Source organism: Cryptomeria japonica, chromosome 5 (assembly GCF_030272615.1).
Source record: "Cryptomeria japonica chromosome 5, Sugi_1.0, whole genome shotgun sequence".
NCBI lineage: Eukaryota > Viridiplantae > Streptophyta > Pinopsida > Cupressales > Cupressaceae > Cryptomeria > Cryptomeria japonica.
In genome coordinates, this window is record NC_081409.1 from 899939742 (window position 1) to 899951792 (window position 12051).

Genomic DNA, 12051 nt, shown 5'->3' on the forward strand with positions numbered 1-12051 from the left:
ATTCAAGACTTTTATAAAAATGGCTGAGAAATAGATTAGATTCAAGGTAAAATTATTGAGATTAGACCAAGGGGGAGAATTCACTTCAAATGAGTTTGAAGAATATTTTGAACAACATGGGATCAAAAGAAAATACTTTACTACAAGAACGCCTCAATAGAATGGTGTAGTGGAGAGAAAGAGCGAGATAGACAAAGAAATAGCAAAGACACTATTGAATGAATCAAATATGCCTAATTTATATTGGAAGGAGGTTATCCATATAATTATCTACACTATTAATAGGGCTCAACTAAGAGTGAACAACAAGATGACACCGTATGAATTGTAGTTTTGTAAGAAACCCTTTATCAAGTACTTCAATGGTTTTGGAAGTTAAGCATTTTATTAGAAAAGAGGAGGATGGGCTAGGAAGTTTTGATGCTAGCTAGGTATAACGAAGGCATATAATTGGGCTACTCAACTCATATAAATTCATACAAATGTTTCAACAAACATCTCAAGAATTTTTTTGAAAGTGTAGATGTAAGGATTGATGAAAACTTGCAAAAATCAAAGCTAAAATGTTAAAAATTAGATTGATGAACCATGTTATGAAGATAAAGAGAAAATTAATAATGAAGAAGAAGTCACTAAAAATATCCCAAATAATTATTTGTAGAAGAATCATCTTGAAGATCAAATCATAGGCAATAATAATGAGGGTGTGAAAATAAGGATAAAACATGCAACAGACAATGAGCAAGCAATTTTTGTCTCTTGAATGAAATGGAACCAAAGAACTATACTATGAAGCTAGAAAGAGTAAAGATTGAGTAAAGGCAATGCAAGAAGAATTACAGTAGATAGAGAAATATAAAACTTGGGATTTGGTACCAAGGCCAATTGATAAAAATGTTATTGCCTCAAAGTGGGTCTATAAGAGTAAAGTAAATGAATATGGTAAAGGTGATTAGAAACAAAGATAGATTTGTGTGAAAAGGATACTCACAAGTAGAGGGCATAGACTTTGAAGAATCATTTCCCCCTCTTGCCAGACTTGAAGCTATTAGGATGTTCTGAGCATTCTCAACTTATAGGGGTTATAAAGCATACCAAAAGGATGTAAAATATGTATTCCTAAATGACAACCTTGAGGAAGATATATACATTGAACGACTTGAAGGGTTTCAGTCATCTGAGAAAGGATACTATGTTTGTAGACTGAGGAAAGAACTATATGGTTTTAAAAAAGGCCCTAGAGCATGGTATTCCAAGCTAGACAAGTATCTACATTAGCAAGCCTTCAAGAAAGGATGTGTTGATAAACACTTATACATTTAAGTTGAAGTTAATCATATGATTATGGTTGTTGTTTATGTAGATGATATGATCTTTGCTAGAAATAAAGACTACTTGTGAAAGGACTTTGTTGACCAAATGCAATCAAATTTTGAAATGTCTATGTTAGGAGAGTTGTCCTATTTTCTTGGTCTGCAAATATCTTAGCTAAACAAAGGTATATTTATTTCTCAGACCAAATATGCAATGGATATGTTAAAAATGTTCCGAATGGATGATTGTAAGCCTATTAGTACTCCTATGGTGACTAGATGCAAGTTGAGAAAAATTGATGAGTTACCTAATATTGATCAGACCATGTATAGATCAATGATTAGGACCTACTGTATCTAACTACCTCAAGGCTAGACATTGTGCAAGCTATATACATGATAGATAGATTTCAATCTAGTCTAAAGAAATCTCATGTCAATGCAGTTAGAAGAATATGCATATATTTGCATGGAACTTTTGACTATGGTTTGTGGTATCTTAAGAATGATCTTTACCTTGCAAGCCTTCACAGAAGTAGATTGGCTAGGTCATGTTAATGATAGGAAGAGAACCAATGGTGGAGGTTTCTTCTTTAGAGACACATTAGCTTCTTGGCATACCAAGGAGTAGGAATCCATATCTTTGTCTATTGTTGAGACTAAGTACATAGCAATTGCTCCATGTTGGACATAGATTCTATGGATGAAACAAACACTTAAGGATATTCAAATAGAATATTCATAACCCATTTCCATTATGTGTAACAACTCTAGTGCAATTAATATCTCAAAGAACCTTGTCATACACTCAAGAACTAAACATATAGACATTAAGTATAATTTCTTGAGGGAAAAGTAGTTGAAAGGGAAGTTAAGCTTGAATATGTGAGTACCGGTGAACAAGTAGCAAATATTTTCACAAAGCCACTACCCAAGGTCACTTTTGAATACCTGACTCTAAGGTTGGGGGTTGTCCCTCCCTCTTTTAGCACTTAAATGCAGATACAAGTTTTTAGTTTAGGGGGATTTCATTGTTTTCAACATACATCACTGAACTAGTTTGTGTTCCAAGAGAGTTAGATTCTTTCAGTTTGATGTACCCAAGGCAAGAATAGGAGATTGTAGCTATAGCTACACCCTTTGCCATTGTTGTCAAAGGGGGAGAAAAGGTGCATGTAATTCACATCAATGTCGAATGGGGAAATTGTTGGCATTGGATTGTTATTGATGCCAACATATTATCTTGCTAACAGAGATGTTGAGTATCACATAGATGAAGTGCATCTTGATAGAGATGATGTAGTCTAAATCGACATATTTGATGTGTATGTGATTCATGTATGGGTTTGTGTCGAACACTTTGAGAGTAGATTGAATATAGCATGGACTTTGCATTTGGACAAAGAAGAAAAATAGAGTGATCAAAGACAGTAGAGAAAACAAAGAAGCTCTTCAATTGAAATACAGGTGAACAAATTACATGGAGGTCTGTTCACATCACATACAAAATTCTTTTTTCATATGTCAAGGAAGACAAAGGATGTAGAATAGATTAGTGCCATGAAATTGGAAAGACAAACTCGATATAAAATGAACACACTATTTTGTAAATGATTTTAATCATTCATCCCACATTGGCGATATCATTGCAGTTTGTTATATTTATATTAACCAGCATGTATAGTTTAATTGAGCAATACGTCACATGTTTTTTCCACTTAACTTGCAGTGTGTCCTGAGTTAGCGGCATCGATGAGCTATCATGCCATAGAAAAGAGTTATTTCGGAATATGGCAAGGCTATTTGACGAAGGCTTGTGGTATCTCGTCGAGGTGACATGCAAATGTCTCATCGAACAAGCAAAAAGGAAAGGAGGGAATTGATATATTGGTGATATATATTCTATGTTTCGCCGATTAGATAAAAGGCAAGGTCATTGGTAAGACATATCTCGTGTCTCATCGATCACCCGAGGAAGTGTGAACACAAGGGACTTCTGGATTATTATCAAAGTGATATTGGTGTGTCGAAGAGATCGGTTGAGTGTCACACCGACCACATGAAGGTCATTTGATAGGTGAGGCTTTGAGGGGATCTGAGCTGCCGAAATGATGGTGGACCTTCATCGGTGTGAGTTTTTCAAAGTCTCCATGATAGTGTGGTAGGACTATTGACCAAGTCTAATCCACGAACATGTTGAGCTTAGTGTTGTCAAGGACCATTATAGATGTGAGAACTATTTTTTGAAGAGAGGATTTTTCAGTCTATTTGATGTGTAACGAAAGGGTATAACAAAGAGATGTGATGAAGGCCCGACAAACATTATTCACACTGGAGTGTAGCACGAATGAGAAGTGATGTGGCACCAATGAGAAGTGATCAACTAGATCAATTTGAAGAGACATATTTTTAGAATGACTGACATATTACAAAAAATTATGCAAAGATTATAATACTAAACTTGTACCTCTATGTCAAATGAATAAAAACACACTTAGTGAATTAGTAAAGAAGACAAATATGTATTTAATGATGATGGTTGCAAGAATACAAAGTTACGTGGAAGACTACAAATATAAATATATAATTATAAATAGCTAGTGTATGGCGGGAGATTTTTGATCAAGGTAGAGATCATCAAAATGATGAATGTATTGTAGTGTGAAAAGATGCATGGGTGCAAAAGAGAACAATGAGTGTATACAAGATAGATACACACATAATAATCAGGTGTGAGGACCATTGAAGACAGAGACTGAGAAGAGGACAAAGAATAATTGTAGATGGTGAGTAAATGAATACACAGAGGGAAGAAAAGAATAAAAGATGAAAAGAAGGAAGAGACCTTTTAGAGGCAGAGAGGAAATAACTGCAAATAGAGAACACAAATGAAAGCTAGATAGAGAATTCATTGTGAGTAGTAGAAGCAGAGATCAAAGGTCCAAAGTTCAACAATGTGTTACAAAATCTCATTTGTAACAAGGTACTTTAACTATAACTGTAACACTTATTCATTGTATATCATCTAAGTGGCTGCTCAAATTAGAACCTGGTCTTCCTTTGGGTTGGTGCCCATAAAACTAGAGGTTGGTACATAGACACATAAAATTGTTTTGTCATAATTAAATAAATATTTTAATCTATTTAATTAATTCACTTATCCTCTTCTAGCCTTTCCCTATTACATATTTTATTTATATAATTGGTCCAACTTCCTCTATTAATTAAATAGATCTTCTTTTATTTAATTAATTAATTAGCTATTTACCTCCATGACACTTGTCATTTATCTCTTGATTTTATCCTAGCCACCTCTCTAATATTTTATCCTTTTCCCTACTCACCATTTAATCCTAGCCGACCATTTAATATTTTACCTCTTAATTCTATCCTTCCATTTTATAAGGTGTTCTCCATATAAGTCGATTCCTTCATCCTTTCATGATCCTAACTAATGTATCTATCAATCTTCAAGAAATCAAGCAACTTCAAAACCACAATCCATTCTTTGTTTATCTCTTCTGAACACATAAAATATGAGAGCAATCGTATCAAACAAGATCAATGGAGATCAAACCCTATCAAGCATGTGACTGGTATAATATTTCTATTTTGTTGTGACTCGCATGTTTTAAGCTCTTCATTAATGTATGGTAGATTCTTGATTATAGAACTAAGGTTTTATGTGGTTGGATCTTTATTAGTTTTACAATAGTTTAATCTTACAAATTTCACCGTATACAGGTACTCCTTTGGATTGGTGCCCATAAATTTATAATCAAGACATATTTCATTATGCAGTTGGATTAGAGTAGTAGACTCTATCAAATTTTCTCCTCGAGGTTTTTCCCATATTGGGTTTTCCTCGTATATTTGGTGTCATGTGTGATCCTGTCCTGTGTATGTGTGTTTAACAACTCTCTGCATTGATATTCTTGATTTCAGTAATTTGTGTTTGGTTCTTTAGAAAGTTATATTTTTATATCCATTGATCCACCCCTCCTTTCAGTGGACTATTTGTGTTGCTCCAAGAATAGAGTTTATGTTTTTCATTCTCAAAAAATTTTGTAAGTGAAGAAATGAGGTTTATTATTCAATCAAGTGATGTACATTAAAAAATATTATAAATAAAGGATTTCTAAGGGTATAGAATCATCTTTGTTGAAAATTGATAAGGATAATTTTAAAAAAGACAAGGGGACTCCAAAGTGCATTCACTATAATCATAGCTTATGTGATTGGATATTTGGTTCTATTAATGTCTTATATGTCCATAACCACTGCTGAGAATGCACTAATGATGATATAAGGGAGATAATATGTGAAAGTTTGATTTAAATATTTTATATAGATACAAGGTTTGAAAATGATGGTGCCCAAGATTGAAGTTAGTATCTTTTTATTTTCACGGGGACCTAATTTGACATCACTAAGGTTGTTTATGATGACCTTGAAAAAGGACTTGTTGATAAGTTTACTATGAATGTTTTTTATTAGGCTCTTGGATATTGTATTACTTCTCTTGATGCCCCCTGTGAAGGTTAAAGAGTAAAAGGTTCACTTTTGGAGGTTAGTGGTACTAGAAGATGGATATTTCTATCATCTCAAGTTATCTTCACACTGTGAGATGATTCTTTAAATGAAAAATATTTTTGGTTTTAATTCATTAATTTTTATATTAGTAATAATTGTTAATGCTAACAAATTTGTAGAGCACATGTATTATGGAGTTTGCATTTTCGAGACAAGTAAGGAGTTTGATATTAAAATCCATCTAGTATCCAGGGGGTAATGGAGTTCCTCATAATGGGTTTGTAGATCTTCTCATGACTCCTCTATTCCCCACTACATAAGAGTTGAGAGTTGACAAGGATTTTATGACATTGACACAATAGGTGTCATTCAGTTTTTTAGATTTGTGTTTTCAAGATAGTTTCATCTTAGGCCTTGTTGATTTGGCCTCTCATTCCACTGCCTCAGATTTGGAGGAGATTATTCAAGAGGTGTCCCTTCTCTTTGTAGATTTAATATTTAAGGATGTTCTTGAGTCTCCTTCACTCCTTGTTTCTTCCCTGATTGAGGATTTTCCCTGTCCTGGTGAGACACTTATAGAGACACTTGACTCTACTTTTCAGCTTTCATTTACTTCTTCTCTAGAGTCACTGATTGAGATTTTCATCATTCCTAACCAACGAGACTACTACTGTCCTCCATATTTGGTTGGTAAGAATATTTTAGCATATTCAACATTGTAGATTGTTCTATATCAGTTTCCACATAGTTCTATCTTGTCACATTCTTGTTTATTTGGGAATGTACCTAATTGGATTGTCATATCATCATATTTCATAGACAAGGAGACACATGAGTAGTTTTTAGAGATTTCATCTTCATTCTTCATACTTCTGTCTTTCATTGCATATCTAGAATGGGAAGCATCCTTGCATTGATACATGGTTTTGTTTCTTCCTAAGGGGAGAGAAGTGATTTATAAGCATTGGATTGCATTTTTCCAACCCTTGCCATTCTTGCAAGTGATTATTCATTATGAGGATCCCTTCCTTTGAGGGGTAATTGTATTATATTCTCGTGATGGATATAGTTCTTAGGGTATATTAATGTGAAACCTCCATACATCACATGATCTGTCACTTGTATATATTTTGCATAACTCTTTTTTGGAGAGGAGTTTTTTCCCATTACGTTTTGTCCTTTTCTCCCTTTGTGAGAGATTAGTTGCATGACTAGTTGTGCATGGGTACCTAACATGGCCTAGTTGTCGAGACCCATATATTGCATCTTCATATTACTTTTGTATCATTTGCATAATAATTTTTCTCCCTAAGTTTCTCTTAATGGGGGTTGTTGGTGTGAATAAGTATATTTCCTTACTAGTTCTTGGTTAGCACCTTTTCACACATGTTAAGTTTACATAGGATAGCTTACTTGTCACATGAAACAATCATTTAATATTGTTCATGTTAGTTATCTTAGGTGTCATTCTAGATAGGTACAAGTCGACATAATGCATTTAATTGTGTATCAAGGGTAGTTGTAGTTGCTCCATCATCTCTTGCCTATATGAGCAAGCTCATTTGTACATTGTATCATATCAATTCATAGCAAGTTCCTATCTAGCATTTCATTTCAATCTCCTGTGTTCATCATTGCTCAAGTTGCAAAATTCTCTCATGGTTGGATAGTTTCTTAGTTGATCCTTTGAAGTTTGCAGCTTCATGATGGGCTCATAATCTCTCCAGCACCTGTGAAACAATATCATTTTGATTCAAATAGTGTATCGATTTTATTCTATCCACCTTTTAAGTTTATTAGGCACTATTGATGCCTCGACAAAATTATGACAAGTCTCATAAATAAATTTCAATTCATTAAATCTGACCAGCTCTACCTTCATTTTTGTTAGCAAAATTTTCCTTCTATTCGGTGCATCTATAAGCTTGGCTTATTTTTCATTCCCTTTCTTTAACATAAAAGCTTTACTTTGTATGTGCTCAATTCATTTCATATATGTTCCATTCAACTTAGCTTGACTATTCAAATATTATATGGTCTAATGATATGTTTTAGAAAAAAAAATTGACATTAAGATATGTCCTTAATTCTTCAATACTTGTATTATGAAAAAAATCTTGATGATTATTAAATATTTGTTTCCATCATTTAATTTTTTTTATTGAAATAAACTATTATTTTTGCGTTTAGCTCAATACTTCTAACAGTTTTGTCCTGTCAGAATCAAACTAAAATACTGAATGAAATTTAACAATGCTAGCATCATATTCAAGCACTCCCATGCACTGATTCTTCTTCTGAGGACAATTCCGAAATGGAATAACGTTTAGTAGATCCTTATGCAGAAATATTGAAGTCAACTTCCTCCTCTTTTGCCTTCATGGCTTCCTGTGTAGCCCTTGTACCTCTAGGTTGAACATTTTGAATAAAGAAAATAAGAAATATCAAGTAAAAATAAAAGATAAACTTATGCAACGATTTTAAAGTGCAATAACCAAAGACATTAGACGGAATCAATCTGATATCATATTAGAAACTGGCCAATATCTCTGAAGATTTAAGCGCAGAAGAATGATTGAAGATGTAAAGACACGAACATATTGACATCATTTAAATACAAATGAGACAATCAGAGCAGTTAACAGGAGGATTCCAGAGGATGAGGATTTGGAAGGAAATCAATCACACTCTAAAACAGGAAATGTTAAGCTTATGAGAAGAATAAGTTGAACGTTCCAGAATTGAATGAAATTACAATATTATGGCGACTGGGCTACGAACAAGCTGTGTCCCACCTTCGATACACTTCCACACGATCTCTTCAAATCCAATTTTGACATCACTAGAAGTTAAATTGGTTCGGAAGGTTACACTGTAACTAGCAGTCTCATTCAGCTTTGTGAACACTAATTTCTGTGGTTCCACGCTTATGTTGACTCCAGGAGGGTTTTTCACATTGACTTGATAAACTGCAGGAGCTTGTGTACCCACATAAGTCACTCTTCTCCTCTTCACCTGAAGTACTTTACTGCCTGACTCAAATACTACGGAGAAGGATGGATAGTTGAGATCGCCTGCTTCCAAAGAGGTCTCGGGACAGAAAACTCTCTTTTGTGAGGAGAGCAATTTTTTCTTGGGTGTAGTTGAGGGAGCAGAGGAAGTTGATGTAGTCTTGAGGTGCCAGGTCATAGATAAGTCCAGGATCTACCGCAGCATTTGGATCCACGTGACCTGCACCCATTGCAAAGGGATTGGCTGGTTCCATATATGAATCCCTAATGGGCTGCCCTGCGTTATCAACCGCGTAAGAAGACGTCATGAGAGCAGACTGTATGGCCGCAGGGCTCCACATCGGATGGATACTTTTTACCAGAGCTGCAACGCCGCTAACGTGAGGACACGCCATTGAAGTACCCGATAATAACTTATAGTCCGCAATGTCTCCGGTGTATGCTGCCAATATATTCACACCGGGAGCAATCAAGTCGGGCTTGACAATGTGTGGATACCCTTTGCTTGGTCCCCTTGAAGAAAACGCAGCTACCATGGGAGCAATTGTTTTGTTTCCCATAACAGTTGAGCCTGTGATGTTCAAGGTAGCCGTGGCATTATTGGCGGTGCTGTTGAGGTAGGCTTTTATTTTTTCTCCATCTGTGAAACTAACAGTGATGGCAGGCAAATTAAAAGCGTCCGTCGATTGCTGCTGGGTTCCAATTAGCCTTTCATTTGCAACAATCATTCCTGCACCCCCTGCTTTGGCCACTACATCACCCTTCCCCTGAGGACCATACTCATTGTCGTTGGTGGAGAATAGCAGCTGATCGCACACAACGATTTTACCCTTCACCAAATTGGGATCAAGGCTGCCATCGAGGCAACGCCTTGAGCTATTGTTAGTGGATACATAAACCAAAGGAAGAGGCCCTTGGAACGTTCCGTTTACTGGAATATAGGTAGAGGTACCTCTACAAATCTGATCATTGCCGAGGACAACAGAAGCACTGAAATCTCTGTCGATGCTGCTCGCACCCACGGTAGTCATCCAGGGCGCTGTGTTACTAAGAGTAGACGAATAAGGTCCGTAGTTGCCTGCAATTGCCGAAACAAAAACACCTTTTTCCATGGCCCCAAATGCAGCGATGCCTCTAACGTCCTGGTCAAATGGCAGATCGCCTGACGAATGAATTGAGATAGATATGATGTCGACGCCGTCAGCAACAGCTTGGTCCATAGCAGCAACCGTGTCTACGTCATAGCAGTAATCTTCCCAACAGGCTTTGTAGATGGCCAGTCTGGCTTCAGGGACCATCCCTCTGGCCGTTCCGTTGGCAAAACCGAAGAAACTCGCAGCTGGCACAGCACCTCCGGCAACAGTTGATGCTGTGTGTGTACCATGGCCGGTGCGATCCCTAGGAGATTTGTATTCCGTGGTTTCATTAAAAGGAGTCCTGTACTGCTCGTAGCCTTTGTAGTAGTATCGAGCTCCAATAATTTTTCTATTGCAATGGGAGGAATTGAAGTTCTGTCCGCTTTCCCATGTGCCTTTCCATCTAGCCGGAACTGGTCCAAGGCCTTCATCATTGAAACTCTTGCTTTCAGGCCATATTCCCGTGTCGATCATGCCCACAATGATATCTTTGCCATATGTAGAGTACTCCGACCACAGTCCAGTAAAATGAGAGGAAATTGAGGCGAGGCCAAGAAACTCAGGGGTGTGAGTTGTGCCAATTTTAGTGAAGGAAGTTGTAATTACAGCCAAGCACCCCTCCATACTATCCATGGCTTCAGCCTCTGCGCTGCTCAGGCTCGCAGCAAAGCCGTGCAAAAGAGTGTCATATGTGTATAGCAACTCATTTGCATTTGCAGTGGGATCCGATCCCGAGACGCGGCTGAGCATTGAAGCGTACCAGTGTTGATGTAAATTGAAATGCTGGGGTTTCATGGACTTGATCATATGAACAATATAGGGCTTTCTTACATCTTCTTTTGCGGCCTTGCCCGACCACATTCCAGACATGGCAAAGAGAAGGAGAATGAAGAAGGCGCTGTTGCCCATTATTTATAAGCAGAACACAGACGCGTTGCAGGGCAATTGACCAGATCACATTGGAACTCGTAAATCCCCAAAGAAAAGCATGGGTTTGGCATTTACCCTTTCACATTCGAGTTTACTAAGTCAAGTACGGAGCTTCTTCTATATTAAATTTTTTATCTCACCTACTTCACTTCAGCCGTCTCCAACAAACGTTGATTAACCCGAGACAAATCAGTAGTTTTCATTGTTTGAAATTATCAATAAATTAAAATTAAATAGAACAAATCTGTAGTTTTCATTATTTGAAATTTTCAATAAATTAAAATAGAATAGAGGTGGGTGATTGATATCTTTCTTTTCATAATTTGAAAATTTCAGCAAATTAAAATTAAATAGAAATATGATATACCTCTTTTCGTAATTTGAAACTTTCAAACATTATTAATATAAAACAAATAAAAATTAAATAAAGGTACATGATTAGGGCCAGGCACCCCTCCATATATTCCATTGGCTGTTAACAAGGGAAATTCTAACAATGGGAGTGGCTGTGGTGTTGTGTTGGGCGAGTGTGAACGAGTTGATCATTTGTGAGATTTGGTGCAAATAATGCGAGAATGAACATAGCAAACCAGGTATTTTCCATTGTTGTCAAGTGCAAAATTTGTAAAAGAAAAGGGTAAACTGTTGGATGGATTGAATATGAATATATGATTTTTATAGGAAGAATAAAAAGTCGTTTGCAGGCCGATGGAAAAAATGAAATCAATTCGATCACAATCGAAGGTAGTATTTTAATTGATCGAGTTTCTTTGTCGAGGATGATTTCCGCGTACAATGGAAATAAATAAATTAGCCGTTGAACTATAATGGCATTGGAGAGTGCATTTAGAATTTCATATTCAACGCATATGCCGTCGAAGTATAATGGCATTGTACTCGTCCACACAACAAAGTCAAAACTCTATATGTTCAGAATTGATTTAAATTAGTTTCATGGTAGTAGATTTGAATATTAATTCTTTAAATTTTAAAAGTTCAATATTAATTTATATTTTGTTATTTCTTATTGTGGGTTTTCTAAAGTGTGTTTATTGTTCAAGGGACCCAAGTTCAACTCTCATGAGGGACACCTTTGTGTAGAATTCTAAGTTGTGACTCTTGGTCTTC

At 36.0% G+C, this 12051-nt stretch overlaps 1 protein-coding gene across 1 annotated transcript; it reads right to left on the reverse strand.

The window, feature by feature from the left end:
* Nucleotides 1–8883: 8883 nt before the first annotated feature.
* LOC131034704 (subtilisin-like protease SBT1.7) lies at nucleotides 8884–10902 on the reverse strand. The gene has a single exon (XM_057966274.1). It carries the CDS (start codon nucleotides 10900–10902, stop codon nucleotides 8884–8886), a length of 2019 nt encoding a protein of 672 aa, XP_057822257.1.
* Between the last annotated feature and the right edge of the window lie 1149 nt (nucleotides 10903–12051).

Coding starts and splice junctions, on each gene's coding strand:
- LOC131034704 (XM_057966274.1), bottom strand. CDS start 10,902: ATGGGCAACAGCGCCTTCTTCATTCTCCTTCTCTTTGCCATGTCTGGA.